The sequence below is a fragment of the Hoplias malabaricus genome, chromosome 10, assembly GCF_029633855.1.
Source record: "Hoplias malabaricus isolate fHopMal1 chromosome 10, fHopMal1.hap1, whole genome shotgun sequence".
NCBI lineage: Eukaryota > Metazoa > Chordata > Actinopteri > Characiformes > Erythrinidae > Hoplias > Hoplias malabaricus.
Window position 1 is genome coordinate 41587768 of NC_089809.1, and position 22731 is coordinate 41610498.

Genomic DNA, 22731 nt, shown 5'->3' on the forward strand with positions numbered 1-22731 from the left:
GCGTGGGTTTCCTCCCACAGTCCAAAAACAACCCTAGTTAAATTGGCTTCTGTAATGAATGTCCTGGTGTGAGTGAATGAGTGTGCATGTGAATAAATAAATGTGTGTGTGTGTGTGCGCCCAGATAAGTACGGGTGCTCTGTCCTGGGTGAATCCCTAGTGTCAGATGCAGTCCTGCTGCTTATTGACGGTGCGTGTTGATTGAGTGATGTAAATTGTGATTGTAAAGTGTCTTTGGGGATCTATAAAGGCGCTACATAACTGTAACAAACAAATAAATAAAATTTCTATTATATATGAATGTATATAATGGATTATATTTTTATTTAAATACTATATGCACAAGGGCGGCACGGTGGCACAGCAGGTATGTGTCGCAGTCACACAGCTCCAAGGGCCTGGAGGTTGAGAGTTCGATTCCCGCTCCGGGTGACCGTCTGTGAGGAGTGTGGTGTGTTCTCCCTGTGTCTGCGTGGGTGTCCTTCGGGTGACTGTCTGTGAGGAGTGTGGTGTGTTCTCCCTGTGTCTGCGTGGGTTTCCTTCGGGTGACTGTCTGTGAGGAGTGTGGTGTGTTCTCCCTGTGTCTGCGTGGGTTTCCTCCGGGTGACTGTCTGTGAGGAGTGTGGTGTGTTCTCCCTGTGTCTGCGTGGGTTTCCTTCGGGTGACTGTCTGTGAGGAGTGTGGTGTGTTCTCCCTGTGTCTGTGTGGGTTTCCTTCAGGTGACTGTCTGTGAGGAGTGTGGTGTGTTCTCCCTGTGTCTGTGTGGGTTTCCTCCAGGTGCTCCAGTTTCCTCCCACAGTCCAAAAACACACGTTTGTAGGTGGATTGGAGACTCAAAAGTGTCCGTGAGTGTGTGTGTGAATGTGTGTGTGTGTGTGTGTGTTGCCCTGTGAAGGACTGGCGCCCCCTCCAGGGTGTATCCCTGCCTTGTGCCCAATGATTCCAGGTAGGCTCTGGACCCACCGCGACCCTGAACTGGATAAGGGTTACAGATAATGAATGAATATAATTTGAAAACAAAAATGTAACAATAAAATATCTGATGGAAAATTAATAATGTCTCTCAATATCCTCTTCAGTTTCAAGGATATGACAACGAGCAACATCGTGCAGCACGTTGACTTGGTTCTCCCTGTGCCTGCGTGGGTTTCCTCCCACAGTCCAAAAACAACCCTAGTTAAATTGGCTTCTGTAATGAATGTCCTGGTGTGAGTGAATGAGTGTGCATGTGAATAAATAAATGTGTGTGTGTGTGTGCGCCCAGATAAGTACGGGTGCTCTGTCCTGGGTGAATCCCTAGTGTCAGATGCAGTCCTGCTGCTTATTGACGGTGCGTGTTGATTGAGTGATGTAAATTGTGATTGTAAAGTGTCTTTGGGGATCTATAAAGGCGCTACATAACTGTAACAAACAAATAAATAAAATTTCTATTATATATGAATGTATATAATGGATTATATTTTTATTTAAATACTATATGCACAAGGGCGGCACGGTGGCACAGCAGGTATGTGTCGCAGTCACACAGCTCCAAGGGCCTGGAGGTTGAGAGTTCGATTCCCGCTCCGGGTGACCGTCTGTGAGGAGTGTGGTGTGTTCTCCCTGTGTCTGCGTGGGTGTCCTTCGGGTGACTGTCTGTGAGGAGTGTGGTGTGTTCTCCCTGTGTCTGCGTGGGTTTCCTTCGGGTGACTGTCTGTGAGGAGTGTGGTGTGTTCTCCCTGTGTCTGTGTGGGTTTCCTTCAGGTGACTGTCTGTGAGGAGTGTGGTGTGTTCTCCCTGTGTCTGTGTGGGTTTCCTCCAGGTGCTCCAGTTTCCTCCCACAGTCCAAAAACACACGTTTGTAGGTGGATTGGAGACTCAAAAGTGTCCGTGAGTGTGTGTGTGAATGTGTGTGTGTGTGTGTGTGTTGCCCTGTGAAGGACTGGCGCCCCCTCCAGGGTGTATCCCTGCCTTGTGCCCAATGATTCCAGGTAGGCTCTGGACCCACCACGACACTGAACTGGATAAGGGTTACAGATAATGAATGAATGAATGAACTAATTGTACAATAGTGTACGTCAAACACCTTTCTCTAATTGATTTTCACTTAATACAGGGATTAAGTATGATTTTATTATTTTTTCAGGAGACGATTTAGATTTTCCCTGGAAACGTTCAAAAAACACACACACACACACACACACACCACCTGCAAAGCAAAGAGAACCACAAAGCACATTTTTGACACAGAAATATTACTTCCAAAATGTGTTGTTTATTAAAATTTTTCCATTTTTACCTCATTGAAAAAGTAGAAAGAACAATAAAGCTACAGAGCGAGGGAGAAAAAGACGGGTGAGGAAAAGGGGAGGGAGTGGAGGATGTGAGAAGGAAGGGATAGAGGGAAGGAAAAGAGGGCTTCAGCGAAAAAGGATGGGGCTCTACTGTCGTACAAAAAAAGGCTCAAGAAAAAAGGTCAATCGTTTCGTCGTTCATGACCAGCCGTGTTGATTTGTACAGCTACAAAACATGAAAAAATAGAACCAAAACAATAAGTGCAACTGATTTGTACAAAAAAACATTGTCATGTTTAAAAACAATGAAACCATCAACAATGAAAGAGTTAACGTGTACGTCTAATAGAAAACGAACGCATTCACCACGGCAGTGAACGTGATTCGAGATCAGAGCAAATCGATTAAACCAGGAACGGCTACAAATCTCCTTTAGAACCACTTTAGCAGCACGTGAAGTCGGTGCAGTTTGATTTTCGTCCCTTTTTTAAAATGGTATCAGACACTGAAAGATGCTCAGAGAAGGAGCGGACTGTGACGGATGCTGAAACGTGTTCGTCATCCCTCGCAGTGCTCCAAAAAAACAGAAAAAGAAGTCTCGAGTGTGTTATTTGGAAATCGTCTGTTGTGGTTGGTGGATCCTGGGAGTGTAAGATGCTCAGTGATGGGTGTGGACCATGCACTGCGTCTGCTGCTCTGGCTCTGCTTGAGTGGAACATAGCTACGTTTACACTCTTTAGACACTTTATTGGAAACCTCTACCTTGTAGCTCCACCTCGCTGGTGTAGAGTTAAAGACGGTTAAAGCAGTATTTGCGCTACCCATCCACTCCAATCCATCTTGAATGGTCAGACTTTGGCAAAGCAGGACTCTTATTGGTGGCAGGACCATTATTTAAAAATGATTCGCCTGTATCACAGTTTTGGCTGTTGCTGTCTGGTTTGTGTCACAGCAAAGAGGAGGCAAACAAGTAAAAGAAATGCAAGTTGAGAGCTGCTAAATACAAATAAATAGCTAATTAGCACATTAGCACTCTTTGGGCCTCATTAGTTTGCAGTTACAATGAATATAAATGAGTAAAATTGATGTTAAAACACAACTGAGTCCAAAAACAATGCTATCAATGCAGCATTCAGTACCGTGTCATTAATGTGAAAACTGCTCTAACCGTTTGTAACTGTACACCATTGGACGTGTAAGGCAGGTGGAGCTTTAAAGTGGCCACAGAGTGAAAGTACAGGGTAGTCATTCCTAATAAATCTGAGAATTTGTAGATTGGTGCGCTTGTGTGCTGTGTGTACTGTACCCTTTCTTCCCTAAAAGTCCACAATCAAAACACAGCAGAGCTATTTTTGCACATCTTGTTTGGTAAAAAGGCACAGGTTTTTCCAATCAACGATTTCCTTCATTTTTCCATTAATGCAGATATTAATCTCACATAAAAAAAACAAAAAAACTTCAGCCTCTACAAAGCAAGCTGTAGAATAAGCGCCCATTCTGTCAGCTGCCATATGAATAAATAACCAAACAAACATAAATAAATGCATAAATCAACATATGAATAAATAAAAGACTGGACTCTAAGGGCGGGGCACATAAGGGTTGATGTTTATACCTAGAGTGACCGCTGCTGTGTCTCGTGACCCTTGCCCCTGAAACCATGGCTCTTTGCTTTCATTCAGACACTGTACATTCTCTCCTCACGTTCTGACTATTGCACTCTCATGTGCATCTTCTTTTCTCCATCATGTTTTTATTTATTTTTTTTTTTTAAACGATCAACTACATCACTTAACTATTCAGCGCTGGAGTGTCCTTTATTCCAGCCATACTGACATCATTAGAAACAATACTGGCAACAGAGATTCTCACACACACTTGTGCTCACTCTTTACTGTTCAGAATTCAAACATCCCACCTCCTCCAGCAAAGTCTCATTTTGGTTGATAGAGTTTGATTGTATCCGATGCTGAGACTCGGTGCACACAACCCCTTCTGGGCCGAGTGCAATGAACGCAGCTTAGCGCAAGATCACTGTTAGTGGCTGAAATTAAGTGCAGGAATTAAACTACATACCACTTACTCGCGGAATTGTTTAATAGTAGTTTCTATTTAATTTGCATTTGATGCTTATTAATACGATTTAATATTAATAATAACTGAATAACAAGCTAATTTTACTCAGTTACAGCAATGCAGAAGTTAAACCGAAACAGACTGCAACTGGATTTCCAATTAAACACCAGTTTATGTTATTTCTGCTACATATTTCTGTTCCAGTTCAGATAAAGTGCTCTAAATCTTTCTCCCTTTCAGTCCCAATTTTTCCCAATGCCCCCTAATGACTGAACATGTGGGAAGGCCAGGAGAGTGCGATTTGGTTTTTTTGACTGGAACAGCACCTAAATCCATCCGTGGACAAACTGTTTTGAGAAGCCTCTTAGAAGAATTACTCAGAAAAGATTTGGTTCTCTTCCAGTTTGGGTCCAATATTCGCTGCAATGAATGAATTAGTAACTGAAGTGCGACGCTCTTACCTACTTTAATAGTTCACAGGCTTGTGGAACCGATTGCTCCGTCCCTGACATAATGCATTTCTCTCTCAGGTCCTCTGGTCCTACAAGTGCTTCTTGTAATTTGGTATCAAAACAAAGACGGTTACACAGAGGCTGAGTCGGCATACAGGCAGCGCTGCGGAAAGACGTTGTGATCTTTCACTTAGTGGTCATTGACACTGACCCCAACAGGGATTAAGCCTATTCTTGGACTACACTACTACGAGAGAGAGAGTGTTGCTGAAAGGAACATGCGGTCCATGAATAAGCTTGAGCCCTGTCTCATTGTTATAACGGTCACAACAATGAAGGTGTCAGTTCATAAACACAGCTACATTTTATATTCAGTGGCACAAATGAAGCCTTGGTCCCAGAACTGTGATATCCTTCAATTACCCTTCAGTCTTAATTAAACCCAGGTTTGTTAATAAGGATGCACTGATGGGGGAATAGTGGGTTAGAACAACCTTGATTTGCATTGAAAAATATGAAATGTATTTGTGTAGGGGTTATTATATTGCTGTTAATAAAGAGGAAGTGAGACAAGACAAGGTCAAATTGTGTTTTAAGCAAATATTAGCTGATGCTAACTACGATGTGTAAACGTAGGGGTATCTTCTTAATAATACGTCAGGATAACACAGTTCTGGGCCACGGTGGTCCGATATATCCGTGTGTGTGTGTGAGAGAGACAGAGTGTGGGCTCTCATTAACACTAACGCAAAATACTGACCTTACGCTGACCTTTCATCAAATTATTGCATGTTGGTTCTTATTGACCTTACTTTGGGGCTCCAGCCCAATCAATGACTCCAAGTTCTTATCAATTAGACTATCACACACACACACACTTGCAAGGATGCCCATATGCTTTCATGGACAGAAACACTTTCTCTCTCAAACACACTCTCAGATGTTTCTTTCAGTTATTCACAGGAATGGGAAACTGATTCTAGATCAGCACGTCACATTGCAGCTGTTATTCATGGGCCTCTGGTTTTCAGTCCTTTTTTTTAAAAGCACAAACTCTCAGAGCAGCTGAGGTGCCCAGGTGTTCATCAAAATGAAAAGAAACATTGTCTAAACAAGGGTTTCAAAGGTAATACCTCTGATCTCTCCACACAATTGCTCAGACAAGTCTCTCTGTTGGTTGTGCTTGTTTAAGTGCATTCAAGTTTCTAATGGGAGGAGCTCTGCCCGGCTCGAAGGCTGCGTCGTGACTGGCGGAGACCGCTCCCGCCCCCTCTCCGGATTCTGCGATTGGCTGGTTTTGGCACCCGACAGGCTCGGAGAACGGTGTTGTGGAGGAGACGGAGCTGTCCTGCGTGGCTGGACTGCCCCTGCTGCTGGGAGGCGGGACAGTGAACAGAACGTAGCCGTGCCCTCCTGTTTTAGTCCCACCTCCACCTTCGTGAGACGGGCAGGACTTCGGAGGGGAGAAGATGGGCGCAACGTGCACCCACGTCAGGCTGGGTTCGGACCACTGCATGGCCTTGAGTCCTGATGTTTCTCCATCTCTCTTCTTCGATTGGTCTGTTTGTGGTCGACGGCCAGATGAGCTCTCACCTCTTTCCTCTTCCTCTTGCTTACTCAACTTCTCATGAACCTTGACCTGTTTACACGCAATGAGAGGAGTGGAAGAGGGGTCTGTGTCTGACCAGCTCAGCCTCCGCTTCTGCAGTCAGAGAGAGAGAGAGAGAGAGTCATTGTGAATTCTCACTATTTAAAACTATTTTTCTCTACTTTAAAGAAGGTTAAGAGTTTAAAAATTTCCACTGAGAAAGTGACTGAAGTGCAGTTTGACAACTTCCTTTAAGACACACATTGAGAATAAATGGCATGTAAATAAGGTACGAAAGACCACGCTCACCTTCACTGGAATGTGCAGTTGGTCTTTGTGCTTGTGTGGAGGCGTGCTGCTGCTGGACGTGCCCTGTCCTGAAAGGTCTCTAGAGACGGCTGTCCCCGCAGTGCGAAGGGTCACTTGAGGGAACCAGAGTTTTAGCATCATCTCTATCTGGAGTAGAGTGGGCAAATACTTCTCTCTGAAGAGTAAAATCGAGAGAGAGAGTGAGAGAGAGAGAAAAGGGTGTGAGAGAGTAAGAGAGAAAGAGTGTGAGAGAAAGAGAGTGTGAGAGAGTAAGAGAAAGTGTGAGAGAGAGAATAAGAGAGAGAAAGAGAGAGAGATGGTTGAGTAGGAGTTTCACTCAAGTCACTTTTCTAGTATTTGACTAGATTTTATTGATTCCACTTAAAGTAAAGCTGTTGCTGTACCGACTGTTGCATTATTTGACATATTATAGAGAGAATAGAACATTTTGACCTGTTTCTAACTTGAAAATTCTAGCACACCACATACCGCAAGTGTAAAACAGAGATCAGAAGCATATTTTTACTCTTATTGTGCCATTACACTCAGAATTAAATGTAAAAAAATTACATTGAGCAGAAAATTTCGTCAAACAACATGGTTACTGTGTCTGCGTTATACACAGCTTAAATATGACACATATAAGAATGATCTAATTGACAAAAGACTATAGCTAATGTCTGAGAAAACTGTATAACAATGAAAATAAAGTTCTGATAAAATGACCCAGAATGTTTGCTAATTGGGTAATAAAGATACAGCTTTCACAATAATAATTCATTCATTCATTGTCTGTAAGCGCTTATCCAGTTCTGGGTTGCGGTGGGTCTGGAGCCTACACAGAATCACAACATCACAGTGGTGCAGCAGGTAGGTGTCGCAGTCTCACAGCTCCAGGGACCTAGAGGTTGTGGGTTTGAGTCCCGTTCCGGGTGACTGTCTGTGAGGAGTGTGGTGTGTTCTCCCTGTGTCTGCGTGGGTTTCCTCCAGGTGACTGTCTGTGAGGAGTATGGTGTGTTCTCCCTGTGTCTGCGTGGGTTTCCTCCGGGTGACTGTCTGTGAGGAGTGTGATGTGTTCTCCCTGTGTCCGTGTGGGTTTCCTCCGGGTGACTGTCTGTGAGGAGTGTGGTGTGTTCTCCCTGTGTCTGTGTGGGTTTCCTCCGGGTGACTGTCTGTGATGAGTGTGGTGTGTTCTCCCTGTGTCTGTGTGGGTTTCCTCCGGGTTACTGTCTGTGAGGAGTGTGCTGTGTTCTCTCTGTGTCCGTGTGGGTTTCCTCCGGGTGACTGTCTGTGAGGAGTGTGGTGTGTTCTCCCTGTGTCTGCGTGGGTTTCCTCCGGGTGACTGCCTGTGAGGAGTGTGGTGTGTTCTCCCTGTGTCCGTGTGGGTTTCCTCTGGGTGCTCTGGTTTCCTTCCACAGTCCAAACACACACATTGGTAGGTGGATTGGTGACTTAAAAGTGTCCATAGGTGTGAGTGAATGTGCGAGTGTGTGTCGCCTTGTGAAGGACTGGCGCCCCCTCCAGGGTGTGTTCCTGCCTTGCGCCCAGTGATTCCGGGTAGGCTTCGGACCCACCGTGACCCTGAACTGGATAAGTGCTTACAGACAATGAATTAATGAATAATAATAATATCATCATAGCAATATTAATATACACAATTACATAAATACACAATAAAATGAATATTAATAATGAAATAATAGCTAAAAAATGTCCTGCTTAACTTATTGTTGTTCCTTTTATAAATAAATTAAAATAACATTATTACACACGATTCCAAACATTTTAATTGTAGCGAAGCAATCATTTCAACAGCCAGCAAGCATTTACACAAACTCAAACACCGTTACACTCTCAGACTACAAAGAATTACTGATCATTTCCCATTTTCATACGGATTATTTTTAACCGTTCATGTATTCACGCTGCCTCCGTTCCTCTTACCCAATGTGTGGCTTCTGCAGCACTCCCACAATCCTCTGTATTCGGTCCATGGCAACACTCTGCTGGAAACTGCTCAGACCTGCCAATCAAACAGATCCACAATGGTAAGTCAGTCTCAAAGGCAGCGTACTGATTCTGCAGTTGTAAGCAGTAACTCTGAGTGTGTGAGAAAGAGAGAGAGTGTGTGTAGCGCATTCTTATCTAGTCTGTGCACTCGCGGCTAATCAGATAAAGCAAGTTTAAAACACACAAATGTTTATTTATATTTTAACAACTGTACGATAGACGTGCAGATAATATCAGGCCACAAATTGGTAACAGACATCAAAAGTATAGTACCTTCTGGACAAAAAAAACCCATTTAACCTCTTTAAACGTGTACATACATTTTTCATTTCTGAACTGTCACGGCTAGTTCTGGTAATGGAGTCTCTTATTTGAGTACGCATGAGGAAAATAACTGCGGATAAACGAGTCGAGGCTTTAGTTTGGAGAAATAGAAAAGCATAATTACAGCGCAGCTCAGTAAAGCTTATGGTCACGTACACTGTCATCTTTAATTTGGCCATGAATCAGTAATTACCCTAGGAATAAAGAACAGGTCACACTTCACAGTCCAAAGCCATTTGTCTTTGGTCGTTTCTGCCTGAAGCCTCTTGTCTGAGGCATCTCCAACTCATGTCCGACTGCGTGAGAGCTGAGACGAGACAGGGTTTTCCCCAAGACCTGAAGACATTCCGTCTGATGTCAAGCAGCTAAATTGAATCTAAATCACACAATGCGAGATCTGTGGCTTGTCTAAACACGTGAGGTCTCGGGTGCCATATGGATTCGGCCTAGGTACAGCACACGAGGTACGGATTTTAGAAATCACACTGCCCAATGTGATTAATGATTTATTACTAAACAATAAATAAGTAAGTTCTTCACTCATAAAAACCCTGAAGACATGGAGAGGACAAAGTGAGCCCTCAGAAAAATAACAGAGTCAAACCATTTTGTTACATCAGAGAGATCTAAACAGAGGAAATCCTGTCTGCCCCCACACACGTGTGCACACACACACACACACAGCTGCACAGCTAATTACAGACCTCAGACACTGAAAGGCCCTTAGTGTTCAATGAATATGAAAACAAAGAGTGCTGCATACACTTGCTCTCATCAGCTCTTATAATGCGTTCCCTTCCCTGGCTCTAAAAGATTTAAAACCCTGACACTAGGCCTGGGCGATACGGACAATATTATATCATGATCAGTTTTACTGTACCGATCGGTATTGCTGTTTATCAATAAATTGTTACACATAGAGACTATGCAAATACCTGAACTCCACAAGGAAAGATTAGACCTACGTAATTCACATTTTGATTATTCCGCCTATATAATGACAAAGTGATTTTTGTTGTCTTTCTAAACTTAAATATGTTTTAACAATGTTAACATCTCCACAGTTCAGTGCAGGCACTGCTCCGGAGAAACTGTTCATTTAACCGTGTCTAAACACAAGCAGATTTCCTCCTCACTAGCTGTAAATGAACAGATCATCTTAAAGACTAAGCAGCAGCGCTATGAAAGTGTCAAACAAATAAATACAGTGGAGTTTGAGTTCCTAACTTGTGTTTATTGAGAGTCAGAAAACATGTTATTTCTCACTAATTGAAGGAATAAGGTTTAAAAGACCGTTGGCCCCCCCCAGCGGTGTTGGGAAACTCTAATAGGCGTCTTGCCTGTGACGTAGATGGTGGACAACAACTCTAGAAGCTGCACTTAATTTAATGCAGAATGAGGAAAAGGTGTGTTGTTTTTGGCTGCAATCATTCAATGTACAGTGGGACATCTGTGCACAAATGGCCCAAAGATCCCAAAATATCCAGAAAATGGACTAAATTTGTCCACTTTAAACGGGCACTTTGGAAAGGACCCTCCGCTCACTCCGTTATCTGTAGCTCATTTCACTGGCGCTTTTCCAACAATATGGGCATGTAAGGACCCCAACGAAAGGTGTTCAAGAGCCTCTGTAACATGGAGGTAAACAGGGTAAGGACGCTCACTTCGCCTGTTTTAGTTGGTGTTAGTTAACGTTAGCTTGACTCGCTAAACTCGGTGGCTCAGATTATACTCGGCTACGTAGCTGCATTACGGAGGTTTATAGTGTCGGAGGAATTCGAGTTCGACTTCGATCACATTTACAAGAATAACGGTACCTCTACATTTGAGTTTAGCTTATTGCTAGGCTATTGTCATGAATAATGTTGGTTATTTAGCTAGATACTGTCATAACAGTCAGTCATAACGGTGTTTTACCGCGGCGTTGTTCAGCTGTTGTCCACCAGTGACGTCACGGTCGCGTTCAAGAATTTCCGTAGCGAGCTCGGGTTTTTCCATCAATTTAATAAAATTGTCAGTTTTAAAGCAAATTAAACTGCTGTTTTCATTTTAATTCATACTTATATCTGTCAGTAACTACAATAATGTAAATATTCATGGAGGTCCATTAAGTGGTGCTTAGCCTTTAAAGCGGTCTGTCTGGAGACGGTATAATCCTCTTTATGTCACGTTTTATGTTGTTTTAGCTGTTAGCTAATGCTAGTGGACTAGTTAGCACTTTGGCTGCTCAAACCGAACTCTGTCACTGCACTGTACTCAACTCCAAACAGTTAAAAACACTAACATTGTAATTGTAATTTTTAGTTTTCTCTGACTGCTAAATTAGCTTCTAGGCTAAAGCTCCAAACACATCACTCCCCTGCTGACACACACACACACAACAGTTAGCGACACTTATTCACCACCAATCAGTGTGCAGCACTAGTCCAAGTGTTATATTCCCACTCTTTGTCGGGACACTGCATGTTCTGATAACAACGGCAGAATTGGTGAGCTGCCCGGTGCTTTTTACTGACTTTATTATCCACTTTATTATCCGCTGTCTTGTCTTTCTCACCCCACACTGCTCAAACGGCAGTAGCACTCTACAGGTGATTAGCTGTTTTTGCGTGTCCCTCGCAGCACCGCTCATTATAAAGGGATCTGATTGGCTGTTAAGGAGGCAGGGTGGGAGCATGTTATGGCTTTGTGTATTTGTCGTCTTGGGGTTCACATTTCACAAATTCAGGTGAATTCTATTAAACTTTCTACTGAACATTTTTCTTAACATTACTGATGACATGTCTATCACGATTCATACTGCTATTATTTCAATGCCCAAACGTACCTGATGTTCACCTACAAAACCAAGAATGGACCAGCCACTCCCTGAATTACGCTAAGCTCGGCTTGAACCTCCAACAGCATGGAAGACACCTCTGTTTTCACTGTTTTTATGTGCAGACAGAGTTCCTCTCTTTCTTTGTGCCCTATTTAACATACACCTTACATTTAAAATGATTTTTAACTGTCTTAAAATGCTGTTTATTTCTCCTTTGTGTGAATGAGCACTGTTTGTTCTTTGGTATAGTGCTTATGATAGGTTTGTTCTGTATCTAGCAGACTCGTAGTTAAAGGTTATTTAGACTCTAACCTATCCTGACTAGGATGCATTCTCTGAGGACTTGTGTCATCCTGTGAAATGCCAAAAAAGCCTTTCACCCATGTGTGAGGTGTCTGTTTCGGTCTCACCTTTGTCAAATCGTCCTTTCTTCAGTCCGTTCAGAAGCTCCAGCAGGGGCCGGACGAAGCCCTGAAGCTCTAAACACTAACAGGAAGAGAAGACCAGAGAAGATCACTAAGGAGAAGTCCTGAACAAAAGGTTAGGTAAACAGCACGAGAGCCGTTACTGCTGCTTCGCTTTAAAGTACCAATACATTTGTATTCACGCCTAATTACACAGGGATAATGGGGTAACTGAGGGCCAGGATGTTTCATGTAAATAATGCACAAGGTCTGAGGTAAACCTTTTTTTTTTTGCATTCATTCATTGTCTGTAACCATTGTATCATGTGCAGGGTTACAGCAGATCTGGAGCCTACCTGGATTAAACGGAGGCAAGGCAAGAACACACACTGGACAGAGGGCTACAAACACTCACACAGTCACTCACACACTCACACTCACCCCTATGGACACTTTTAAAACAGCCAATTGACATATCAACATGTATTTTTGTGAGAGTCAAGTGGAGCCACCCCTGAGGAAACCCATCAGACACAGGGAGAACACACAAAACTCCTCAAAGGACCGAGGAGGGGATTGAACCCACAACCACAGAACCCTGGAGCTGTGTGGCAGTGGCGTCACCTTTTTCCACCACTGTGCCACTCTCCGTTATGTAATTTTGAGGCAATTCAGTGCCAAAAGAGAGCTAGAATACGACCAAAACTGTAACCCTCAGATAAACTATTAAGAACATTCATTTTTGAGTGACAGGAAGATGTAAGAAGTGGTGCTTCCTAGCATATTAAGACAGAACGGTGGAAGGAACTCTCACTTTCTGAGCGAAGAGCGCATCTCCTTGTGTCCCCCCAGCTTTTTCCATCTCCTTCCTTCCCTCGCTCTCCGTGCCGCTCCAGCCCAGCCCCGAGGAGGAAGACGACGAGGAGGAGGAAGATGAGAGGGAGGATGACGAGTCTGACGTGGAAGCCGATCTCCCGTGACCCACTCTGACTTCTGAACCCTCCCCGAAGCCGTCCCTCGCCCACTGGGAGCCAGGGCTCTCCAGGCCCCCGTCCAGACTGCACACGCTCCGGCTGGAGCAGCCCTCGCCTTCCTCCAACAGGAAGACCTCAGAGTCATCGTCGCTGAACAGGAAACTGTCACCCGAGCTGGGTGTGTCCAGTGGCGGCTGAGAGGATGTGCTCCCTGCAGACTGCATGACTGAAAAAAAAAAGTGAAAAGGAAAGGGGAATCAAGGTTAAAGATTAATAGCTGTTTATGAAAGTGATACTGAAGTGGAAAGTGCGATATGATGATATTTATTGTTATTGGGATAAAAGTCCACAGCATTAAATCTCAATAAGTGACCTAATAATAGATTAATCTTTAGTACTTAAAAGGACACTGAGCAACTGCATGCTTCTTTACAAAGGGATCAGATTTGATTAAGTGCAGCAGGTACAACATTAAACAGAGGTAAATCAGTCCATACAAGCCTCACTTTGTAAGAATGAAACCTGTACAACCGATACAGATTGATACACGCAAACCCTTCTGTGTTAACGAAGTACAAAGTGCGTACAGCAACAGGAACCATCAGCGACCCCCAACGTTTAGCTTCCATGCGTTTTCCGTCTCTCACTGATGTACAAATATGCGAACTGTATTTGTACATTTTCTGTAGAACCACCCTCACAAACCCACTGTTTACACATCGAGACCCCCCCAGTATAGTTAAAACCTTCAGGCTAAAAAGCCCTGCTATAGACCACGCAGTTTACTGTGTGTAGCACTTAATGGTCAACAACTGGTATCGATATCTACTGGGAAACTGCATGGTAAATGTGCCTGAGCAAAGTAAAGCAAGAGTAATTTCTAATAAATTAACACGTCTGTTTGAATAAAGCCACATTCAGGCCAAGGTTATACTCCGACAACTGCGTTTTTTTTTTTAAAAAGACAGTATTATACACTGTGAACACCCCACAAAAGGAATCGTGCGCTCGTAGGCAGGGGCATGTGGTCCAGAGGAGGGAGAGGAAGATGGAGGGGGCTGGGTACGGAGTGGGGTAGGCACATGGTTGGTACAACACAGAATCCTTGAAAGTCCTTGATGAAGAACGAAAAACACAAATAGGCAAAAACGAAGACGCAGGGGTATGAATTAGGTTTTCACTCGCCTTAAAAAAAACAAAAACAACTGGGAATACTTTACTAAAAATACATAAATAAATAAATCAACCGAAATTAGGGGCACGCCGATTGCATGCTGTCAATATTAGGTCACACGCAGAGGGTACCAGACCGCAGCAGGACCCCGCTGACATCAGAACGAGAAGCTGAGAGAGCGTGCATGTGCTTCTGTACGCGTGTGATTGCGTGATGTCTAGCGCAGGGATACGAGGGGGAGGGGTCGTGCAGCACGGTTTAGTATTAAGAGCAGAGCAATGCAGCGAGGGTCTTGTTTTTTTTTTTTTCCTCTTTTCGTATTCCTCTTCTCCCTCAGGCACACACACACACACACACGTGCACACACACACACAGTCTCGCTCCATGTCTACTCCCATCCCCCCACCCTGATTCATTCCTCTACACACTCCATCCTCGCTCAAATCCAGTCTGAGTGTGTCTCTCTGCTCACATTTCAGTGTTCACTCTTCTACACACGGGAAACACTCGGGCAGCTCTTTAAGCATATTAGTGACGTCACAAATATAATTTGCCATTTGAATAAATTTCAACAAGAAAATACAGCTTAATGTAAACAAATATAACACCACGTCATATTTTTGAAGTAGAACGGTGTGGATCTTTCACTCCTCTTCGCTCTGTTCTCCATCGTTCCCTCTCCTCCTCCTCCTCCTCCTCACGTCTCTCTCGTATTAACTCCCCCTGCTCATAAATGCACTCACTGTAAGGGTCAGGCAAGTACACGCTACTACTTCTTACATCACTCTTACTCTGCACCAAAACACATCCACACGCGATCTCAAACGTGCCCCTCGCCTGTCCCACGAGCGCCGCAGAGGTGTGTGTGCACACCCGTTATTGCTGGTGTGAAAGTAGAGACCGATAAATAGCTGATGTGGATGGAGGAATTATCATGTGCCAGGTGTGTGTGTGTGTGTGTGTCTGTGTTGGGTGAGATCCCAGCGTCAAGGGATGATGCAAACCAGGAAATACTCCTAGGTTCCGAGGACATTTAGCTGCTCCTCACTTGGAAAAATGCCTTTGATGTGAAAATGACTTACAAAAAATATATATGTGTCACACTTACAGGCACCAACAAGAGCATGTGAAGTTCCCGTACTCAATCCACTCCGGGGTGTTTCTGAACTTTGTTGCTCTGTGTAATGTTCTGCTGCTTTGTGTGTTGCATCATGGGCCTGAAGAACGTTTCATTAAAACGTATAAATAATTGTAATAGTCTTTGTGCTTGTGTGTGTTGTCTAAAAGGTAAAAAGTGCAAGCGGGAATTACAAAGGCAGGTGTTGTGTTTGTAATTTGAGTGTTGAGTATATGATTATGTTGATTAGGTGTTTGTAATTCAAGTGCTGTGTTTGTAATTCAGGATCTGAACAGTTTGTAATACAAAGTGTAGTGTGTGTGTGTGTAATTCAGCTGTTGAGCTGTGTGTGTGTAATTCAGGTGTTAAAATGTTTGAAATTCAGGTTTGTAGTTCATGTTTTTTTTTTTTTTATTTAAGTTTTATATTTAATTCAAGTGTTGAAACGTTTGTAATTCAGGTGTCATCCCAGTAAACAATTAGCCGTTGATTCAACGTTGAAATAACGTAATGACTGCCGTCTAATCAACGTTTTCTTAAGGTTGAAAATGAAAGATGAAAAGACGTCCAAACACAGACATTGAGAAGACGACTATTAGACGTATTTTGGACGTCCATTGACGTTATTAATTGGTCCCTAAATAAATGACTTGTATAAAACGCGTTTTGGACGTCCACTGACGTTATCGATTGGTCACCACTTAACTAACTTATTAAGATGGGTTTTGGACGTCCATTGACGTTTAAAATATGTCCTTGACGGACAGACTACTTTTAGACCTGTTTTGAACGTCCAGGGACGTTCCTTGTTTACTGGGATAGTATTTGTAATTCAAACGTGAGGAGAGATTAACGTAACTACCACTAAACAGAGCAGAACTGGTAACGCACACAAACAAACATCCTAAAGTTCGTCTGAGATTAATATTGAGAGGTTAATAAACATGGAAAGGGACCAAACTAGAAAGGCACACAGCGGCTGTGTCAAAAACCTACACGCCCTGTTGGTGTAACCCTGAGTGAACGGTTGCTCTCTCAGCGAAACCATGACGACCGAGCTGCTCCTGAGACCGCGAGCCCTGTAACGTTAACGGTCGCTCTCGCGCGCGCCGCTTTATATTCGAAAGTACGTTTTGAAAACACTCACCTTTTAAAGCGGTTCAGACCCAACGGATCCCCCACCGGTCTCAACTCGTGTTCAAGCCGCTTGGTAGGTGCATGAGCTCCGCCAGAGCACCGTAGCTTTACTCGCCTTTCCTCCTTCGCTCCTCTCTCTCTCTCTCGTTCTTTCTCTCTCTCCCTCCCTCCGTTGCTCCTCTCTCACACTCTCGACGTCAACATGTGCCTGGGCACACGTGCCGCATTTAGCCCCGTCCACGCGCGGCCGCTGATTGGCCGCCTCCGCCACACAGTCGGTTCCCATTGCTGGATCCGTTGACCAGTGATTGATCTCCTCGTCTCTGATTGGTCAGCGAACTCCGCGCTTGCGGCACCGCCCCCACGTGTTTGACGTGTGTGTTTTAGGACGGACGCTACGTTCCAAATGAGCCGAGCTGAGCGCACGAGGGTTGCTGCACGACACACACACACACACACACACACAGCTTTTGTTTTCATGCATCGTGGGGACATTACATAGATCTTACATAAGGTCATAGACCTCCATAAAACTAACACGCCTTTACCGTTAAGTTGAGTGATTTACGTTATGGTCCCCACAAGGAAGGCAAGTCCCCACAAGGGCTGTGTGAACTGATTGTGGTCCCCACAACGTCATATAAATGAGCTAAAACACACACACACTCTCTCTCTCGCTCCTGATAGGAACACGGTCATTATGCAATACAATAATAAAGTCACAACCGCTCCTTCTCATCGACACGTGGTGGACACTGAGCAAACTTTAGCATGACACCACACCGTCCTCCCACAGCCAACAATGTACCAAGCGTAACGCTGTGAAACCATTAACAGACGCAGCACGTGCATCTGTCTGCAGACCAGCTCTGTTTACACCATCAGAGCCGTTAGGACTGGTTTTACCTCCTAATTGGAACTGGCTTAATGTTTACACTAGAGACCATTGCTTTCCTGTGGAATACCATTGCATCCCATTAGAAAGCCCTTTAGTGTCCTGTGCACAGCGGGGAGGGCTGGTCGTTTCCACGGTGTTATCATTTCTATTTCCCTTTCTCATTTTAAAGTCCCCCTACAGTGAAAAATAAAAAAATAAAAGTCAGCTGTTAGAAAAAGTATCATGTGAGAAATGAGTGGTGGTCATTTGTGCCAGTCCCAAAAACACAGATTCAGACAACTAGGGTTTCTTACATCACAAACTGAAGGAACTGCTCCTGTCAGTGGGGCTTTCGTACAGCTGGTGGAAAGGGTAGAGACAGGTGTGGATCATTTGTATATTCATAAATCTGTGTGTACCAAATGAAGGTGAAAGTGTAGAGTGGAGGCCTGCTGCTTTCATTTGATCCTTTATCAACAGCAACACCACACGTGTGTGTTCAAATTAAAAGTACGAGTGTCAGCTATACAGACAAATGTCTCCCTGTGTTCTCCCTGTGTCTGCGTGGGTTTCCTCCGGGTGACTGTCTGTGAGGAGTGTGGTGTGTTCTCCCTGTGTCTGCGTGGGTTTCCTCCGGGTGACTGTCTGTGAGGAGTGTGGTGTGTTCTCCCTGTGTCTGCGTGGGTTTCCTCCGGGTGACTGTCTGTGAGGAGTGTGGTGTGTTCTCTCTGTGTCTGCGTGGGTTTCCTCCGGGTGACTGTCTGTGAGGAGTGTGGTGTGTTCTCCCTGTGTCTGCGTGGGTTTCCTCCGGGTGACTGTCTGTGAGGAGTGTGGTGTGTTCTCACCGTGTCTGCGTGGGTTTCCTCCGGGTGACTGTCTGTGAGGAGTGTGGTGTGTTCTCACCGTGTCTGCGTGGGTTTCCTCCGGGTGACTGTCTGTGAGGAGTGTGGTGTGTTCTCACCGTGTCTGCGTGGGTTTCCTCCGGGTGCTCTGGTTTCTCCCACAGTCCAAAAATACACGTTGGTAGGTGGATTGGCGTTGCCCTGTGTTGCCCTGTGAAGGACTGGCGCCCCCTCCAGGGTGTATTCCCACCCTGCGCCCAGTGATTCCAGGTAGGCTCTAGACCCACAGCGACCCTGAACTGGACAAGGGTTACAGACAATGAATGAATGAATAAAAATTGTTTTTTCTATATGTTTTTTAAAATTCACGAGTTAAATTTAAGAGCAATTCTATTGAGATGAATAATTGTGAAGCAAAATATTCAGAGGTGGAAATCTGAAGATTTAAATTCATAAGCAACAAAATTCAGATGCATAATTTCAGTGTAAACAAATTCAAAGGTGGTAATATTTCAAAGTCTAATGAAACAGATTTGTCTCCATAGTTTTCTTTATCAGAGCCACAATCCGTCCCCACTGAAAGACTGAAAGCCATTGAGCTAGCACTTTGGGTACAAAACCTGAGGACTAGAGCTACGTCTAAGACACTATTTAGCTTAGCTAGATTTGTTTTTGTTTTAAATCTGTGATTCTAAACAGAGGGTGGTTTTTAGGAGGGTCAGTCGATGACTGGATGTGGTTTCTAATACCTTGTTGGTCTTCTCAGTCCATTGGAAGTCTTAAAGTGGCTAGCAGGGTTAGCCATTTTCACAGATTTGGTAGTTTTCACTTAGCATTTTCAGTTAGCATTTTGCTAAGCTGTTAGCTATTTCGTTTTTTTTAACTTCATTTGTTTTCATTTTATTACATTGTTGATTCAATTTCCCTTTTTCATGACTGTTAGTCTATTCTGTTAGAATTAGCCTAGCCTGACGCTTTTTAAAAATGTAAATATAGTAGATTTTAACCTCATTTTTATTTGACAGTAATGAAACTACAACCCAACATTTTAAAGATTCAAACTGCTACAGTTAGCTTAGTGTAAACTGTAGTTAGGCTGTGTTTTAAAAGTTTACATATGTGTTTACACAGCACTTATAAACAAACCACCTAAACAAACGTTCTGAAGTGTTGAGTGACCCTAACCATTAAAGTAAAAGTATATCGGAGTCTCAGGGTGGAGGTATTTATTGTTGATTTCTCTCTGACAAGTGGAGACAGGTCACATTTCAAAACATGTATTATGTAGGAGGCAGCAAGAGACGCTCCAGGGCACATAGACTCATCTCACTTTCAGTCAGCAGACAGGTAGACATACAGTTTCACACACACACACACACACACACACACACACACACACACACACACACACACACACACACACACACACATGCCAGTAACAATTGATATTTATCTCCTCAAAGCTTCTGAAGAACTAGTTTATGGCTGAAGACTAAGTGGACCTGTATTGGAAGGAGCATGAGCAAAAAAAAAACACTGCTAATTATGGTGGCCTGTGCTGCACACACACCTACACTTGAAAACACACACATATGTTTTGGGACAGTAAATAGACTTCCATTCATTTAGTGAAGACTTAAGTTTGACCCTAACTACTGTTACCCTAACCCCAACTCTACTCTAAACCCTTAAACCTAGTCTGAACCTAACCCTTACCAACCCTTACTCTATCTCTAACGCTCACCCTAACGCTAACCTTAACACATATTGTCACTTTTAAAAGTAACGATGGACATTACAAGGACGTACGACGGTGTATAGGGATTTTGGTCCCCACAATGTAATGTATACAAGGGCTACACACACACACACACAAACACTTGCATGCACGCACCTACACACATTTTTCCAGCTCTACGACGACCAATAAGCAGCTCTGTCTCTCTGGAGGGGCGGGGCCCGCATGTGCTTGAGCCCACAGCAGATTCGGAGATTTTTGTGAATGAAACGTGTGGATAAGCCCCGCCCAGCAGCGCTCTCGACTAATCGCGGGCGGAGAAGACGGCAGCTCCTCCGCGGAGTGGACCAATGAGAGGCCGCTTCGGTTCAAGACCGTTGTGTAACCGACTACGTTCACACAGCTGCACGTTTAAACCAGCCGTTAACTGCGCGAGAAGAAAACACACGCACGCACGCACGCATACCTGAGACCGTACACAAAGACCGTCCCTTCTGTTTATTCGAAGATCAAACACAAACAAAGAGAAATTAAAGCCTGAAAGACATTTACACCTTACACTTATTATCCATTTTCTCAGCTCCATTGAAAATACAGGAGCAGTTTGTAGTTCCTGTTGTAAACTGATGACAGTGTGTGTGGAAAAATATGGAATTGTAAACAAATAGTTGTACTCTTACTGTGGTTTGGTCAAGAGTGACATTAACTTGTGGGTGAAATATGTGGTTAGACAAAGTAGAAAAATATGTAGGGACTGGAAGGCGGCCTGTTTGTAGCTCTCCACTGACAGGAAAAATTTGGGGGTGGGTGAGTGCAGAACAGCACTGTCTCCTCCCTCAACACTCACAGCTGAGCGCATCTAAATCCCAACTGCTCAACGAGTGTTAAATATATTTAGTCGTGAAATACAATACCAGTGAAATGATTGGACACACCCACTCAGGGAGGGGTTTCCTTTGTTTTGGGCCCTTTTCCCCATATTTTGGATGTACAGTCCCAGTCAAAAGTTTGGACACAAGTTTTTTCTTTGTTTTTTTATTATTTTCTACACTGTAAATGAATGTGGAAGACATATTGAATTACGTAGTAAACAAAAAAAGTGTTAAACAAACCATAATACGTTTTATACTTTATATTCTTCACAGTAGCCCCCTGTTGCTTTGATGACAGTTTCACACACTCTCTCCGTTCTCTCGGTCGGCTCCATGAGGTCGTCACCTGGAACGGTTTTTAGTGAACAGCTGTGGCCCTCGTCGAGGGTTAATCTGTAGAACCGCTCCCTTCTGAATGTGTCTGAGACCGTAACTGGGGTTGTGCAGAGGTAGGGTCTGGTACAGTTCTGTACAGGGAATAGCCCTGTTCCACCAATCACTAATGAGAAGGTGTGTCCACACTTTTGACTTGTATTGTACATATTTTACTGCTGTAATGTGGAAATGCCATTGTTGTATTTTAGGTTTAAAAATAAGTTTAAAGATGTTTTTGTGTAATATACTGTATAATTCATTTATTCATTCATTGTCTGTAACCCTTGTCCAGTTCAGGTTCGCAGTGGGTCCAGAGCCTAACTGGAATCATTGGGTGCAAGGTGGGAATACATCCCGGAGGGGGCGCCAGTCCTTCACAGGGCAACACACACACTCACACACATTCACTCACACACTCACACCTACGGACACTTTTGAGTCGCCAATCCACCTACCAATGTGTGTTTTTGGACTGTGGAAAGAAACTGGAGCACCCGGAGGAAACCCACGCAGACACAGAGAGAACACACCACACTCCTCACAGACAGTCACCCAGAGGAAACCCACGCAGACACAGGGAGAACACACCACACTCCTCACAGACAGTCACCCGGAGGAAACCCACGCAGACACAGAGAAAACACACCACACTCCTCACAGACAGTCACCCGGAGGAAACCCACGCAGACACAGGGAGAACACACCACACTCCTCACAGACAGTCACCCGGAGGAAACCCACGCAGACACAGGGAGAACACACCTCACTCCTCACAGACAGTCACCCGGAGGAAACCCACGCAGACACAGGGAGAACACACCACACTCCTCACAGACAGTCACCCGGAGGAAACCCACGCAGACACAGGGAGAACACACCACACTCCTCACAGACAGTCACCCGGAGGAAACCCACGCAGACACAGGGAGAACACACCTCACTCCTCACAGACAGTCACCCGGAGGAAACCCACACAGACACAGGGAGAACACACCTCACTCCTCACAGACAGTCACCCGGAGGAAACCCACGCAGACACAGGGAGAACACACCACACTCCTCACAGACAGTCACCTGGAGCGGGACTCAACCCCACAACCTCCAGGCCCCTGGAGTTGTGTGACTGCGACACTACCTGCTGCGCCACCGTGCCGCCCCATACTGTATAATTGCAATTCAAAATTCAATCATTCTCCCTCTCTTTTGTTATTTTATGGTAATTGCTTAGAATTACCCAGACAGCGAGTATATATCAGTCCACTGGAGTAAAAATGTTGGCACCCCACTGACTGTAGACCACAGTTTGTCCACCATCGGACCCCTCAGACTACTGTCCTGTACCGGATAGAACTCCTTTATAACCTCCTC

At 44.3% G+C, this 22731-nt stretch overlaps 1 protein-coding gene across 1 annotated transcript; it reads right to left on the reverse strand.

Annotated features, from left to right (window-relative positions):
• Positions 1-2234: 2234 nt before the first annotated feature.
• Positions 2235-16845, reverse strand: LOC136708431 (circadian-associated transcriptional repressor-like). The gene is given in 7 exon segments (XM_066682984.1): positions 2235-6086; positions 6088-6503; positions 6699-6873; positions 8643-8721; positions 12264-12339; positions 13072-13457; positions 16670-16845. Coding segments are annotated over 6 exon segments (1218 nt in total). The 5' UTR covers positions 13456-13457; positions 16670-16845; the 3' UTR covers positions 2235-5998.
• Between the last annotated feature and the right edge of the window lie 5886 nt (positions 16846-22731).